Genomic DNA, 15,856 nt, shown 5'->3' on the forward strand with positions numbered 1-15,856 from the left:
AATGGGCACTACTCACATCAATAAAACTATATGCCAAAAGGCATATGGGTGAAATTATGTTTAATGAATTTGACTAATTTGACAATTCTTGTTAAATGTAATTTGACAACATTTGTTAAACATAATTTAACAATTCTTGTTAAATATAATTTGACCGCATTTGTTAAACATATTTGACAATTTTTGTTAAACATAATTTAATAATTATTGCTAAACATTGGTTTACAATTTTCGTCATTATAATGTAATAGTGTAGAAATCAAAAAAGATAATGTAATGGCGTATCATATTGAAAAAAAAATAATAATGTAATGGCGTGCAAATCAAAATGGAATTAATATAGTTGACCAAAGCATCTTTAACAAAGAATCAAGTACTCTATACTAAGTGGGTTCCAACTAGCTTAACTGATAAAGTTTCTGATGGTTGAATAAAAGATCTGGGGTTCAATTCTCGCTTACGCCAAAAGCCGATTGGTGTCTTGGTCTGATGATAAAGAGCTATCATCAGGAGTGGATGCCATAGATTGAAACTCTCTCAAAAAAAAAAAAAGTAATCTATACTAATGATTCTAAAAAAAAAAGTGCACTATATTAATTATGATTGGTTGATTAATTAGAACTAGTCTTGTTCCAACAGTTCTTACCTCATAACACTTCTTTGCTTCTTATATATTTCATCTATTTCTAAAGAAGGAAAGCAAGAGATTTACAAACCAAACCACTACGTGCTTCTAAGGGTTCTACACAACACCTTCAACCAAATCTACCAGAAATGTGGACAATTGGATTGTGTATTGTAGCAGTACTGGTCATATATTTGAGTTACAGGCTTCACAAATGGAGCAATCCAAAGTGTAATGGAGTCCTTCCTCCAGGATCCATGGGTCTACCCCTTATTGGAGAGACCCTTCAGTTGATTGTTCCAAGTTACTCTCTAGACCTCCATCCATTTATCAAAAAGAAAGCTCAGAAGTACGTAACATGCACTAATTGTGTCTTTATTATTATAATTCTTTTTTGGTAACTAGTGTGTGTGCATGTGTTTTTATTGTATATATCACTGTTCTACATACAAGTATGTGTTTATGTATTTATGTATGTATGAGTGTCTTGTTAAGTTGTTATGGGCAAGGGGATGAAACAGAAGATAGAATTTATGATGATACTCTTATCTATTTAAGACCAATATGAAGTAAAAATGTCATCTATGTATGTATTGAGTGCTATTTTATTGTAAGAAAACCTTCGATGACATATTCATTATATTTTCTTATATTTTCAGCATAATAACCCGTCTTCAAATTTTTTGTTGGATGTCAAAATAACATGTATGAATTATTTTAAGAGTTAGATATACACTAAATAAAACTTAAATTTATGTTAGTATGTAATATTCCCAAATTTTTACGAAGGAAAACAAAATATTATATAATTAATTTGAGGTCATATTAGGGTTTTTTTTTTTTAAGTATTACTTTTGAAAGATAGCAACATTGTTCTTATTTTTCTCCATTTGTCAGAACTCTAGCTTTTCTTTTTTGCCTTATTTACCCTACCTTCATTTTATTTTTACAGGTTTTAAACCTTAAAACATTGATAGATTCGGAAACTTTTTTTTTAATGAATTTTGACATATAATAGCGGTAATAGTGTATTGATTATAAATCCAATAAAAAAATAGAAAAAGTATAGTGACACAACATTTTGAACTAGTTGATTGTGGGTAGTGAAAATTAAAGTGATGTCAATGTTAAGTTTATGGGAAAGTGATTGTTTACCACTCATGTATTGTTATCTTAACAAGTGGTGAAAAAAATTATGTTCATAAAAAAATGACAAAAAAAAAATATTAATAAGATATGCCTAAAAAAAACTCACAAAAAATCAAATTATAATTAGGAGGGGGAAAAATTTGAAAAAATTCCTCTTAAGCTATTGACTTATCTTTTAATTTTGTTTTGGTCTACACTGATCAAACAAACTCTGCTTTGGGTAACTTTGTCATGTCAAGTCCAACCATCATTAATAGCCCCCCTTCAAATAGCATTTATTGTAAAGATTATGCACTTTGATTAGACAAACCAATTGTCATTAATGATATTATGTTGTCCAAAAGCTTAAACAATAAAAAAAAAAAAAAGGCAAAAATCCAAAACTGGCCCTCTAACTTTTTTTTTTTTTTTTTTTTTCATTTCAGTCCTCTAACTTTCAATTTTTGTCAATGCAAGGTTCCATTAGAACTCAGTTAATGATAGCCGTTAGATCTCTTAAAACAACGCCGTTTTACATGTTATTTTTTTAAATTCGGAATTAAAAGAAAATAAGAAAAAATTGTTTAAAAAAAAAAAGTGAAGAACACCCAAATCCTTAAGCCTAACTGTGTAGATACCCGTACGTCTATTTATCTTTTTCCCCAAAAAATCTCTCTGCTTTAGCCGCAGCCATGTCTTTGTTGAAGTCAAGCACAGACCTTTCTTTGCTTCCACTTCGCAAAAGAAGAACAGAAAATCCGACCCAATCATCAAAACCATTATATGAATTGATCAACAAACTACCTGATGCTCTGTTGTCAGAGATTTTTTATCGACTCCCTTTTCGATCTGCTTTCCAATTCAAATCCATCTCAAAGCACTAGTTTTCTCTTATTTCCGATCCTTACTTTGTTCACGGCTTCATTCATTACTGCCATCAAAAAGGTTTACACGGTTAGGCTTAGGGATTTGGCTTATCGACTCCCTTAATGTTTTTGTTTTATTTTTTGTTTTTTGTTTTTTTTTTTATAGATTTTCTTATTTTCTTTTAATTCCAAATTAAAAAAAAAATGCAAAACGGCATCGTTTCAAGAGATCTAATGGCAGCCACTAACAGAATTCTAACGAAATCCTCCATTGACAAAAATTGAAAGTTAGAGGATTGAAATGACAAAACTGAAAATTAGAGGACTAAAATGAAAAAATCTGAAAGTTAGAGGGTCAATTTTGAATTTTTTCCCAAAAAAAATGATAAATTTAATTATTTAATCTAACAAATGTAACTCTTCTTCTTTTTTTCCCCTTTCAGATATGGGCCAATATTTCGAACTAGTGTGGCTGGTTCACCCATAGTAGTATCAATAGATCATGAATTCAAACATCACATCGTTAAACAAGAAGGAAGATTAGTTGAATTGTGGTACTTGGATTCATTTTCCAAGCTTTTCGAGTTGGAAGGCGAAAATAAGGCAACTGCAATTGGTGCTGTCCACAAGTACTTAAGAAGTATCACATTGAATCACTGTGGTGCTGATCAACTTAAGGAAAAGTTGCTTCCTCAAATTGAAGGATTTGTTAACAAAACCCTACAAACATGGTCAAGTCATCCTTTAGTTGAAATGAGACATGCCATATCAGAGGTAATTTTCAACTTTTCCTTAATATAGACTCATATACTCGATGAGTATTGTTAAGATACAACATTTTTCACAACAAATTTCTCACCTACTCGTTCGGCAGGTTATTATTGATTCTTATATGGGTCTACCACTGACACTACATTATTATTCATCATTAATAACTTGACACTTCAGATAGTTGTGAATTTTGTTGTGACTATAGACTTATTGTTATTTGATAGTGTAAAATTTGTTGTTGTTCAAGTTATGACAAACCTAAGTTTGTTGGAAATTGTAGATGGCCTTTGATTTCACTGCAAAGCTATTCATTAGTTATGATGCTGAAAATTCACCTACGAAAATGAGCGAGAAGTTCACTAATATCCTAGGAGGTCTCATGTCATTTCCCTTGAATATCCCTGGTACTACATTCCATAAATGTTTAAAGGTAATCAAAATATTGAGAAAGTACAAACTTATCCGAAAAATATTCATTTGAAATGACTTAGATTCATTAATTTAAATTTCACTTTTCATTTTTTAGGACCATAATGAAGCATTGAGTATGTTGGGGAAAATATTAAAAGAGAGAATCAATTCACCAAAAAGACATTATGAAGATTTGCTTGATCAAGCTATAAATGACATGGATAAGGAGAAATTCTTATCAGAAGACCTCATCATCAATGTGGTTTATGGGCTCTTATTCGCTAGCTTTGAGTCCATTTCAGTAGCATTGTCGTTAACTCTCAACTTACTTGCCGAGCATCCTGCAGTTTTACAAGAGTTGACGGTATGTAAATGTACAAGAACATTTTTTAGCACACAACACTGATCATGTATCGTTTGTTAGCATCTTGCAGTTTTACAAGACTTGTAACCTAACACTGATCATGTATCATTTGTTAGGATGAGCATGAGGCAATTCTTAAGAACAGAGAGAGTCCAAATTCCACACTCACATGGGATGAATATAAGTCGATGACCTTTACTCATCAAGTCAGTTCTACGATCTCTGCATGTTCTTATCTCTCTTCAAGGTGTTTGATGATTCTAGTTATCATATAAACCCAAATATTTTGTTGTGTGGAAATTATAGGTAATCAATGAAGCTCTTAGGTTGGGAAGTTTTGGTCCTGGGTTACTACGAAAAGCACTGAAAGATATTGAATTTAAAGGTATGTTCTCACATGCATATATTCGGTTCAATGTCTTCATATATATACAGTTAAAGTGTAAATGATTGGCCAAGTGCGTTCCAGGATATACAATTCCAGCCGGTTGGACCATTATGCTTCTAAATTCTGCTATTCAATTAAACCCAAACAAATACAAGGATCCACTTGCTTTCAATCCATGGCGTTGGAAGGTATGTAGTTGTAGCCTTATTGAAAGAAATAGATGATCCAACCACTTATAAGAGACTTGTTTTCCCTCATATTATTGCTGTTTATTCAGGACAATTTCCTTGACAACATTTTTATAAATGCGACAGGATCTTGACTCATTGTTTGTATCTAAGAATTTCATGCCTTTTGGAGGTGGAATTAGACAATGTGTTGGAGCAGAGTATAGTAAAACGTTCTTGGCTACCTTCCTCCATGTTTTGGTCACCAAATATAGGTAATGTGTTCCCCTTTACGATCTAACTTGTGCAATTGTTGTAACATAATGTTTGCTGCCGGGTTTGTCATGGGATAAAAGAAACCTCTCAATTGAAATTGATCTATTTCATGATTCAAATCAAACGCTATAAAATTAAAGATTATTTATTTATTTTTATAATTTGATTGTCGGGGAATGTGGGATCTGAACCTTGGACATCTCTGTTAAAAATACCAGGAGCGGTGCTTATTAAGGTACAACTAAGTGCAATTGTTGTAACATAATGTTTGCTGCCAAGATTGTCATAGGATAAAGAAACCTCTCAATTGAAATTGATCTATTTCATGGTTCAAACAAAACACTATAAAATTAAAGAATTATTTATTTATTTATTTATTTTTATAATTTGATTGTTGGGGAATGTGAGATTTGAATCTCAGATATCTCTATTCAAAATACTAGTCGCTAACCCGTGTTATGCACGGGAACATATTTATTTGTGAGGTAGACTAAAATAATTTTATAAAATCTTAAATTGATTTAGAAACTACATCATTGCATGTTTTGCTCTTGTATGACTTCAATTTGTGTTACAAAATGATGAAGAAGCCATTGCTTGAACGTGCAATGGCTTACAAAAAATTTGTCAGACGATTTCAGCTATGCAAAAATTAACTTCAAAATTCAAATATTAAAACTTCTAAAAGACCAAAAAATATTAAAGAATCAAATGATTCACGGCTTAGAAATAATTGAAACAAAACAAAATATATATGACTAAAAAATAGAAAAATATAAGAAAAAAATTGGGTTACATTCAAAAGAATAATCTATGGCTATAAGTTTGCACCCTATCATAAAATATCATGTTAGTGAAGTAGAGAGATGATGATAAAAAAAAAATCATAATAATAATAATAATAATAATAATAATAATAATAATTGTGGGGGGTAAAAAGATCATGATGAGAATGTGGGCCTTTTGGGTCGTGTTAAGGAAGGCCGACCTGCTCCTGGGTTTAGAATTTGTTAGTACTATGGGTCGGCCCATACGCCGAGGATCCGAGGATCCAGCCGAGGGTGAACTTACCCTCGGATGGACACCGAAGAACTCGGGATTTCATAGTAAAGATTAGGGGATGACACGGTTAAGGCCAATGGTTAAAAGGGGGAACCCTAGAATGCCCCAGAAGCACCGGTGTTGGAGAAATGTCAAGGATAAAGGTTGCCACATCCGCATTAAAGACCCTGCACTTACTACCCTGGCCGCATTAATGGGGAAGTGACACCTGAACAGTGGAAGGGAAACTTCTGGTTACTATTCAAAGGCACTGAGAAAAGAAATATCTAGGTTAAGGGGGAGATGGGACAACACGTGTACAAAGTATCAAAGAGAGGAGTATTTAAGGGGCAACCTAGAACACAAAAAGGGGGACGGACTTTTTGTAACCTAAAAGGAAAAAGAAACAAAGAGAAAGATATAATATAAGAACAACTCTCGGCTTACATCCGAGGAAGTTGATTTACAATATTCCTTGTTGTTTCCAAGTACTTGCAATCTTTAGTTTGTCATTTAATCCTCACACACTTCTAACCTGGGTTTCAAGCCCACACTCTACAACTTCATATTGTTTAAGGCTCATTGGGCCTGAGCCCATAACTGTTCTTGGGACCAGGTGCAATTGTGCACTTACAATAATAATAATAATATCAATGATTGAGTTTGAGTTTAAGTTGAACTTGTTAAAGAGATAAAGTTTCACTACTGGTTAAGTTTGGATTAAACAAAAATAATTTTGTTTAAAAAATTGATGAGTTTGAGTTTAAGTTGGATTTGTTTGAGAGATAGAGTTTCACTACTTGTTAAGTTTGGACTAAAAAAAAGTAATTTTATTTAAATAAAATAATAATTTTATTTAAATATTGTGCTGATGTGGAAAATCGTGAGAATTTTAGAGGCTTTGATTTATTTAAATATTGTACTGATGTGAAAAATTGTGAGAATTTCAAAAGTTTCAGTTATATATATATATATATATATATATATATATATATATATAGACTAAGAGGGGTGCTTATTGAGGTACAACTATATAAAATCTTACAACATCGTAAATAAAATCATAATTGTAATATGGATAAATTTAAGATACAACTAATATGCAATATCCTACCACACTGAACCTCACTATAATTTTTCTTTTCTTTTAATAGGTGGACAAAGGTCAAGGGAGGAACCATTGCTCGAAAACCTATGCTCGAATTTCCAGATGGCCTCCACATTAAATTCTCTGTGATAAGTAATTAAAATACTTTCATGCAATATAATGGATATTTCTATATTGAAATAAGATGTTTCAATTTCACCAAAAATAATTGTATACTTATCCAAATGTAAGTATGTATTTTCTTGCCTCATTGTTATGTGTTTTATGGATTTGATTGTGTCACATCCAATAATATATCATCTATAAAATGTGCCCACTAGGTGTGAAAGTATGGTAATTGTGTAAAACATTATATAATCGAGTATATGAAATAATAATTTTCCTTTAATTTGTGTAACCTCTCTCTCTCTCTCATATTATACTATTAGCAAATAATGTTTTTGATGTGTGTGTGTGAGGGAGGAAACATGTGCTAGTTTTAAGCCATATCAACTTCTCAATGTGAATACATAGTTAAAGTTTGTTCAATTCATGTTTTACTAACAATTCATTTGAATAGAATTTTTAATTTTTTGCTAATACAATAGAATTTCGACCGATGATGTTCACTAACTAGTTTGAAGACACACTACAAGAAAAAAAGACCTATTGCAATGGGTGCAAAAACTGCCGCTATATATACCCTATTGCGACATGTTTTTAGCCTGTTACTGTACATGAGATCTATTGCAGTGTTCCATTAGCCCGCTGCAATAGACCTATTTTAATGGCGTTAAGCTTACATAAGCGGCCTGTCAATGACCCACCGCAATAAACCTTTATGTGGCGTTTGGTACGAGGAATCCACATTACTCGTAGCATCTAGATTCCTAAGAATGTAGCTATTCCTATGTTTGGTTTCATTGGGAGATTCCCAGGAATGTGAGATGATAATGTTTGGTGTATTCCCAGGAATCTTAAATGAATTATATGTTTTTCCCATTTTGTCCTTAGATTTGAATGTGAAGTACCAAGCCCATTAAAAAAAAATATTCCTTTAAATAAATAATGAAAAAATATATATAAATTATTAATTAGTCCTTTAAAAAAATATCTTACTCTAAATAGATAGATAAAAAACATTATATAAACTATCAATTAGCAACACATTCATTAAAACTATGATCTAACATTTCAAAATGACAAGAATAATACAAAAATAACTATTAGCAGAGTTATTTATCCTGTTTATGTTGTTTTGGCTGGAAAAGATAAAGACAAGAGAGAAGATATTGATAATTTGTTTTATAGTTTATCTTAATTGCTTAAATGATAAGGAAAAATGGTTAAAATTGTTAATTTATAAAAAATACAATTTCTTTTAAGTTTGGGAATCTGGATTCCCACCTGTTTTAAAGGGAATCCACATTCCTACTGAGAGGGGTTTAAGGATTCCCCTGACATCTGATTCACTAGCATAATTTGCAACCAAACATGAGAATCTTTAAACATTCCTGAAAATCCTAAAATATTACCCCATACCAAACGACACCTTAAATTACCCCCACCTAGTCTTAAATTTTCCCTCTGTAATTTTTTTGTCCCGCCTTTTCGTTTTTAGTCTCCCCCACACACACTCTCTCTCTCTCTCTCTCTCACTTCGAAAATCCCTCATTCTCACTCTCTCTCCTCAGATCAGCTCTCATCTCAGTCTCTTCTTTCTTCCTTTTTCCTTCTCATTTTTTTTTTCTCTCCCTCATCGCCGACCCATCTCGCCCAGTCCTCCGTCTCACCGCTCACCCAACGCCGGTCCAAGCTCATTGAGGCCTCTTCTTCACCGTCCAGTCGGTTTTCCAAGGTTGTTTTTTGTTATTACTTCACTGCATCATCGTTTTTGTTTTTGTTTTTGTTTTTGTTTTTTTGGGATTCGGCTTTTTCTGTTTTTGAATTTTGTTGATTTTTTGTTCTGTCTTGTTGTTTTTCTAATCGGAAATGTAATTTTGTCAAAGACATTTGGTTGCCGAGAAAATTTTCCGAAATGAAAGAAATCAATTTTTTTTTTTTGGTTATTAGCAACTTCATCACTCAAGCACCACAAGGAGAGTAAAAGCCAGTTCAATTTGGCTGAGTTTCAAATATGAGTTTGATTAGATTTTTAGATCATATATTTCTATATCAGATGGGTTTAGTGTGAATATGGCTTTTGATTATATGAATTTTGCAGATTATTGTAGCCAAAAGGTACTACGAGATAGTTGTGTTGCGCTGGTTGTTTTTGGTTTAATAAGTTGATATTGTTGGTGCTATTGGTGTATTGGATTTGGGTTTTCTGTATCTGTTTGGAAATAGAATGACTTTATAAGCTTCTTTGTTTTTCTTGGGTTGTTTCCCTCCAATGTTTAGCCAAATGTGAGACATGTGGCATATTTTTGATTTTGTATGGTTTACATGGTTTTATGAGCTTCTAATAGGTACTAATAACAATTAATCACTACCTAGTTTTTTGTTTAAGCACTATTTTTCCCCTCCATTTCTTTTTGTGTGTTGTAAAGTTTGTTGCTTTAAATACTAAATTAGTTTGATTGCAATTTTTATTTATTGGCTTTGGTAGACGATTTGGTATTATATATTGAAAATGGAATTTCTAAGAATTTCATTATGGATATGCACAGTAAGAGATAATTTTTATTTTATTTGGTAAGAGATAATAAGTTCTTTATATATGTATTGGTTTTGTGTGCGTGCAGACGAGGGGGGTTTGTCTAGACAAATTTATCAGTATCATAACTCGGTCCTCAAACAAAAATTCCTGACTCTGCTGTTGTTTACTTACTTTCACCTTGCAATATTTCTTATGCTTCACCTAGGATATGATAAACCCAAGAATTAGACCAAGCCTCTGTGAAATTAGTCTATGATGGTTTCAGTGCACTTAATTCAAAGAATTAATCATCTGTCTTTCAATTCACGTATGAATCACTTTCTAATGTATACATTTTTAAACTGGAGAGGGTTTCTGCAGAGAAGGGTAATTGTAACCAGGGTGACTCTTAACACAAGCTTTTTCTTTGTAAATGTGAGTTAGACACAATAAAACACAACAAATGCATTCCAGTTTACAAACTTTTATTTTATAAGAAAATGATATAGATTAGGATCATATATAATTTCCGCATTTGACTGAATATGGTTGGGCTGTTGGGGTATCTTGCTATCTGTTAGTTCCATACTGAAATCCCTATATGTTTTTCTTAGGATTATGTATATGAGAATATCACACAGGTTGTTTTAGGTCTTCCATTTTTTTGGTGAGTATCTTAATCATATGAATTAGATTTTAGAACGTCTTATTTGTGTTATTAGGATTCGTGTAATCAGCTTTTCTATTTAGGTTTCAGATTTTTGGATTTGATATGCCACATGTCTAAATGGGAGGGAAACTTTCCCAAGCAAGTTGGAGGGTGAGGTTATAGGTTCACAACCAGTAAATCTGGGGTTCATAAAGGAGGATTGGACCAATCTCTTGTCAAGGCTGGTTTTGTTGCTACACGAATTTCTGTAAGATGAACTGATTTTTTGTATTTGTTATTTCTTGATTTTTTACTTCTTAGCTTTTGATTTCAGCAATTGTGTAGAACTTATCTGCACTTTAGCCAATTGAGTTTGTGAATATGGATTGAATATATTTTTAGAATGATAGAAGTAGAAAAGAGTTGGGCAATTGAGTATAGTTGATATGGATGCTAATTTATATAAAACTTGAAATTTTGTACCCATGAATCCTTCCTTGTATCTACCAGAACTGTTTCACCTGATTAAGGTTTTTGTTAACCCTATTTAGATGCCATATTATTTGGAGTATTTTTATATATGGAATTGTTTGAGTCCTTGATTAATTGGGCTACCATGATTGCAGTTCAACAATCAACATTAGGGAAGAGAGATGAAAAAATAAAGATCTCCTTTTGAAGTATGATGCTGTATTTCATGTCAGCCTACTATAGTTTTAGAGCCCTTGTTTCTCTTGGCCTGATTTTGTTTTGGAATTAGTTCAAAAGCTATATCAGAGCCAAATCTCAGATGCTAAGAAGATATTGACCGACAAAAAAGATTCTCCACATTCATTAATCTAAACTTATTTGGTGTTCAATTATATAAAATTAGGCAATTGTGATGTCAGAATTCTCTGGTTAGATCCTTTACTTCAACAATTAGTTGGTCTACTATATAGAATATTGGTGAGCAAGGATATTTTCCTTTACCTTATTTATCCTTTTCTTTGTTTTGTTTCCATTTTTTTTCAGGTTACAACCCTCAATCTTGAAGTTGTTAGAGCATTAGCCAAAGGTACTAATTTAGTTGTTACAATTAAACTTTTATGCATGTTTTCTCTTAACTCTACTTATCCAAAAAAAAAAAAAAATTGTTATCTCTTAATTCTATATTTTATATATCTGCATATCTGTCTCTCCATCAAGTCTAGGTCTGTAATGCAAGTCAATGTTTGTGTATCAAAAGTGAAAGAATGCCATACATATTTCTTTATAAGTTATCTTTTGTCCATGAGTGTCAATCAGTCATTTGATCGTGCCTTGTGAGTCTATGACTTCCTGATAGTCATAAATCTGTGAAAAAAAGAAGTATTCTTGTAACCTAAAGCCAACCATTTTACTCTACTTTTTTGCTTAAAGAAACTCCCTTTAGCCTCCACCACTAATGCATGCACTCCTTTTTGAATACTAGTTTGCTCCATTTCAAGTTCCAATCTGGCTCAAGAAGCCTTCTGAGAAATGCAGCCAAAGACATCTTTGTTCTATATATTTCAAGGTTTTCTTTACAGCCTTCAACTTGGCATAAAAACTATACATAATTACACCTTGCACATCTAGACTACAAGCAATTAACTTTCGCCCAATCAAGAAACTTTTAGGCTCAACACATAAATTGAAAATTTTGAAGGGTTTTGGTCCAGTTGAAATAGTTGTTACAACCGCAAGTATGGTTGAACCCTTATTTGAAAGAATGTTTGAACTTAATAAACCAATCCAAGTTAAGCGTTACTTCATTAAGCTTTGGAGCAACAAAATCCGTTCTCTCTTATTACTCCCAAGTCCAGAAACTGTTTATAAAATTCAGGCCCATATTCTCCTTCACACTACTGCTTAATACAGCCTAACAAGCCCCACAATTGTCTTTGATTTACCCCATTACCCCATATAGCCTTATTATGTAGTACACTGGTCTGATTGGATCACCTGCTTAACAAAGACTATATTGCAGTCCGAACAACACACTCAAATTCAACTGGAGGCATTGACTATAGTAATTGGGAAAAACACTGCCACACATCAAGTATTAATATCTAAAATCTACTTGAGAACTCCCTCTTTGAAGTTAGAACCTTAGTTGAATAGAAAGTTCCTTCAATATCCCCCTTCACAAATTCACAATTAGTTGCTAGTGTCAGTGTGTAATGTGCATTAATTTTGTACCATAACAGTATGCTTTGTTTGGCCTCTCAGTTCTTGTCTTATATCCCAGGCTTCACTCAATTTTCGGTGTGGGACTACAACAGCTAGAAAAACTTTCAAGCGTGGAATTGCAGGTACGAGGCTGTGTCAGTGTGTGTGATTATTACACTTTGCTCCTTGATTGATGCAATATGAGCCATTCTATAGGAAACTAAAACGGCTGTTTCATTCTGCAAACTGGCACTTTAATCACACTGAAGCAAAATTTGTATCTGCCTGGGAAAACAGAATTTCATGGCTTTGAAATAGAAGGAAAGAAGGCATCAAAGCTTGAACGTTTTCTGTAAAATGAAAATTATTAGCTTAAAAGAATTATTCTCTTAAAAGAACTGTGTATAGCTAATATGTTAGCTTCAGTCAGTTCAGTACTTCAGTGTGAGCTTCTGTTCCTGTTCGAGGTTTAAAATTTTGTTTTCATTTGTTAGTGAACAACTATAGAGGTTTTATTAATCACTTTATGGTTCGAATATCATTTCACAGTGAGATCACTGCCGAAGGGAGATGGATAACAGAGCTTGATCAGATTTTACTAAATGGAAACAACATTGCCATTGTAAGTGAGATAACAATGGTTTTTTTATTCATTATGCTTGAGTAGTTTAGTTTTGTTTTCAAGTTTGCGGAATGTATTTCCTCTATCATTGATACAAAGAATGAATTTCAATATCCCAAACATTTCATCCTAAAGTGTAAACCCTATGCTTTTTAAACTACTTTCTGCAAGTCTTTACTTAGCTGCTTATTTGCCTATTTTTATAAAATTTAAATGGAGCCATAATGTGAAAAATGGGAAATATATGTTTCAAATATCTAAATTTCCTTTCTAATACCTTTGTTGGAATGCAGCTGGTCCCTAGTTCACCTGATCCAGAATGAGTGCAGCTAGCCTCTACTCTGTTATTGATTTCCTCTTCCTCTGCTGTGGTTGGGGTCAGATTGCTCCTGTTTTAATGAGAATTCTGACCACTAAGATGCTCTTTTTTCCACCACTTTGTTATTCATTAGTTATCATGATTGTTGGATAATGGTGGTGGGTCTATCAATGATCATAGATTATGATGGATTGTGTTTGTCCTAATAGTTAGTTTGTATTGCTAATCATAGTTAGTGTGCCATGAGCTCTACTATTGCTTCAGATGATATTGTATGGTTTCAAAGACAAAATTTAACTTTATCTACTGCCGGTTAAATCAATGCTAAGTAGACTTCTTTGTTGATTGTAATGCCATTTGGGTATAGCTTGTTGGGTATTCTGAATTTCTTAAAACTTTAGTATTATAGTTTTATTTAGAGCAAAGTACGCTAATAATTTTATAAGCATCAGGAGGTGAGAATTGATTTTGTAAGCATGGGGAGGAGTTGAAGTCAAAGTCTCTTCATTTGAGGCCTATTGATAAATTCCCAAGAGAAAATGTGAGAAGAGTAGGCTTTGTTCATATCTGGGGATACAACCACAACACATCACAGTACATTATTGTTTGCAAAAAGGAGGTCTGAGACTTGTTCTCACTTAATATTGAGTTGTCTTTTTGCATTGATTAGAATTTTTACCCAGTCATCCATCATTGAGAATTTGCCACACATTATCGAGCAATTGATGAAAACAAATTTAAAGTTACATGGCAACTGGTTGTGTTCATTCCATAGATACCTTTAAACCCATTACATAGATACAACCCTTATTAGATGGTAAAAATACACCCCCTCCTTCCTATCATCTTAAATGTAAATATCCTAAGATTAAAAAAAACAAATTTAAAAATAGTTTCCATAGAAACCTGTAACCCCATTACATAGATATAACCCTTATCTAGTTGGGCAGAGGTAACCAATGAACTTTTTCAATGGTTATGCTCTCTCTCTCAATTTTTATTTTGAACCACCACAACCAATCAAAAATAGATACTTGTATAGTTGTATTCATAAAAATTTGTCCTTTTTCTTTTTAAAACAAAAACCCCATAAACCAAATCCTTTCAAGGAGTTCATTAGAGAGAGAGAGAAAACTAAGCAATAATGAAGAGCAAGAAAAATTCTAGAATTCCCTAGATACCGAGAAAAGCAATTAAGCCAGTCCAGTTCCACCTAAAAATTTGGTGGGGGAGTGTGTGTATGGCTTTAATGGTTGAAAATTTTGTAAAAAAACAAAGACGAAAAAATAAAAATAAAAAATCCATAAACCCACCATGCCATTGAAACACAAAAGCTAAAAGAGAGAATCAAACACAGATTCCACCAGCCAGAATCTTAATTAAGATTGCAGAGAACACATAACTATCAAAATTCAAAGTTTCCAACCCCCCAAAAAAACAAAATCCGAGGAGCCAAAACTAAAGCAGAGAGGCAAAACAAGGCAAAGAAATTAGCTTTAATGAAACCCAAAAGCCTAAACTTAATATATATATATATATATATATATATATATATATATGAAAAGAACAAAAACCACAAACCTATGCATATTTCCCAGTAGGTATATATATATATATATATATATATATATATATATATATGAAAAGAACAAAAACCACAAACCTATGCATATTTCCCAGTAGGTACAAAGCCCCAAAAGCAAACAAAGACTAATTGCTACTAACTAGTACTACATAGAATGAAAGGTCAAAAAGAAAAGGCCGAAATTCGATGAGGCATACAAAACATTATTCCCCAAAAAAATTGGAAAAAAGAAAAAAGAGAGAGAGATGGAAGAAACCAACTTATTGTTTATTGGTCACTCAGCAAACAAGATTTTGGAGAAGCTATCCAAGCCATAACCCGATCTATATCCATACTTGATCTCTACAATATTCTCGAACAATGACAGGCACGCTGGTGGGTGGGACCTAATAGAAGCACGAAAGCACATATATTAGATTCATGAATTATAAATTAAACGTATGTATGAACATATAAGACCTATTAGTGCAACCATAATAAGTTAAAAAAAAAATCAAAACAACAATAATAACAATAGGTTTTCTCATCCAAAAAAAAAAAAAAAAAACAATAGGTTTTAAAACAAGCTTTTGTAAATTAATTAATCCAACAATAGTTTTTTTTTTAAATTATAAATAATAACTATTATCTTATCTTGAACACCATTGCTGAGAGAATGAGAGAGAGTGATGGAGGCCGGTGTGTGTGAAAGGGAGTGATGAAGGCTGTGTGTGAAGAGAGAGAGAGAGAGAGAGAGAGAGCACA

At 32.5% G+C, this 15,856-nt stretch overlaps 1 protein-coding gene and 1 long non-coding RNA gene across 3 annotated transcripts; both read left to right on the forward strand.

The window, feature by feature from the left end:
- The first annotated feature begins 651 nt into the window (after positions 1-651).
- Positions 652-7,492, forward strand: LOC142642853 (cucurbitadienol 11-hydroxylase-like). 2 transcript variants are annotated; one of them, XM_075817283.1, is made up of 9 exons: positions 652-974; positions 3,063-3,393; positions 3,671-3,820; positions 3,917-4,165; positions 4,282-4,371; positions 4,472-4,550; positions 4,635-4,741; positions 4,868-4,995; positions 7,192-7,492. In XM_075817283.1, exons 1-9 carry the CDS (start codon positions 775-777, stop codon positions 7,283-7,285), a joined length of 1,428 nt encoding a protein of 475 aa, XP_075673398.1. In that variant the 5' UTR covers positions 652-774; the 3' UTR covers positions 7,286-7,492. The 2 variants fall into 2 exon arrangements, with proteins under 2 accessions (XP_075673398.1, XP_075673399.1); XM_075817284.1 differs by lacking the exon at positions 3,671-3,820 and having other exon boundaries at positions 687-974.
- A 1,225-nt stretch (positions 7,493-8,717) lies between these two features.
- On the forward strand, positions 8,718-13,870 carry LOC142642481 (uncharacterized). Its single transcript, XR_012845666.1, has 5 exons — positions 8,718-8,982; positions 11,429-11,471; positions 12,666-12,729; positions 13,136-13,208; positions 13,502-13,870. It is a non-coding gene; the product is annotated as an uncharacterized LOC142642481 (long non-coding RNA).
- The last annotated feature ends 1,986 nt before the right edge of the window (positions 13,871-15,856 follow it).

Source organism: Castanea sativa, chromosome 7 (genome assembly GCF_040712315.1).
Source record: "Castanea sativa cultivar Marrone di Chiusa Pesio chromosome 7, ASM4071231v1".
Classification (NCBI taxonomy): Eukaryota; Viridiplantae; Streptophyta; class Magnoliopsida; order Fagales; family Fagaceae; genus Castanea; species Castanea sativa.

Bases quoted from the DNA above. Each gene is read 5' to 3' on its own strand.
- LOC142642853 (XM_075817283.1), top strand. From the start codon at position 775: ATGTGGACAATTGGATTGTGTATTGTAGCAGTACTGGTCATATATTTG. The intron at 4,551-4,634 runs GTATGTTCTCAC...AGTGCGTTCCAG, and splicing joins GAAAGATATTGAATTTAAAG to GATATACAATTCCAGCCGGT. The intron at 4,996-7,191 runs GTAATGTGTTCC...TTCTTTTAATAG, and splicing joins GTTTTGGTCACCAAATATAG to GTGGACAAAGGTCAAGGGAG.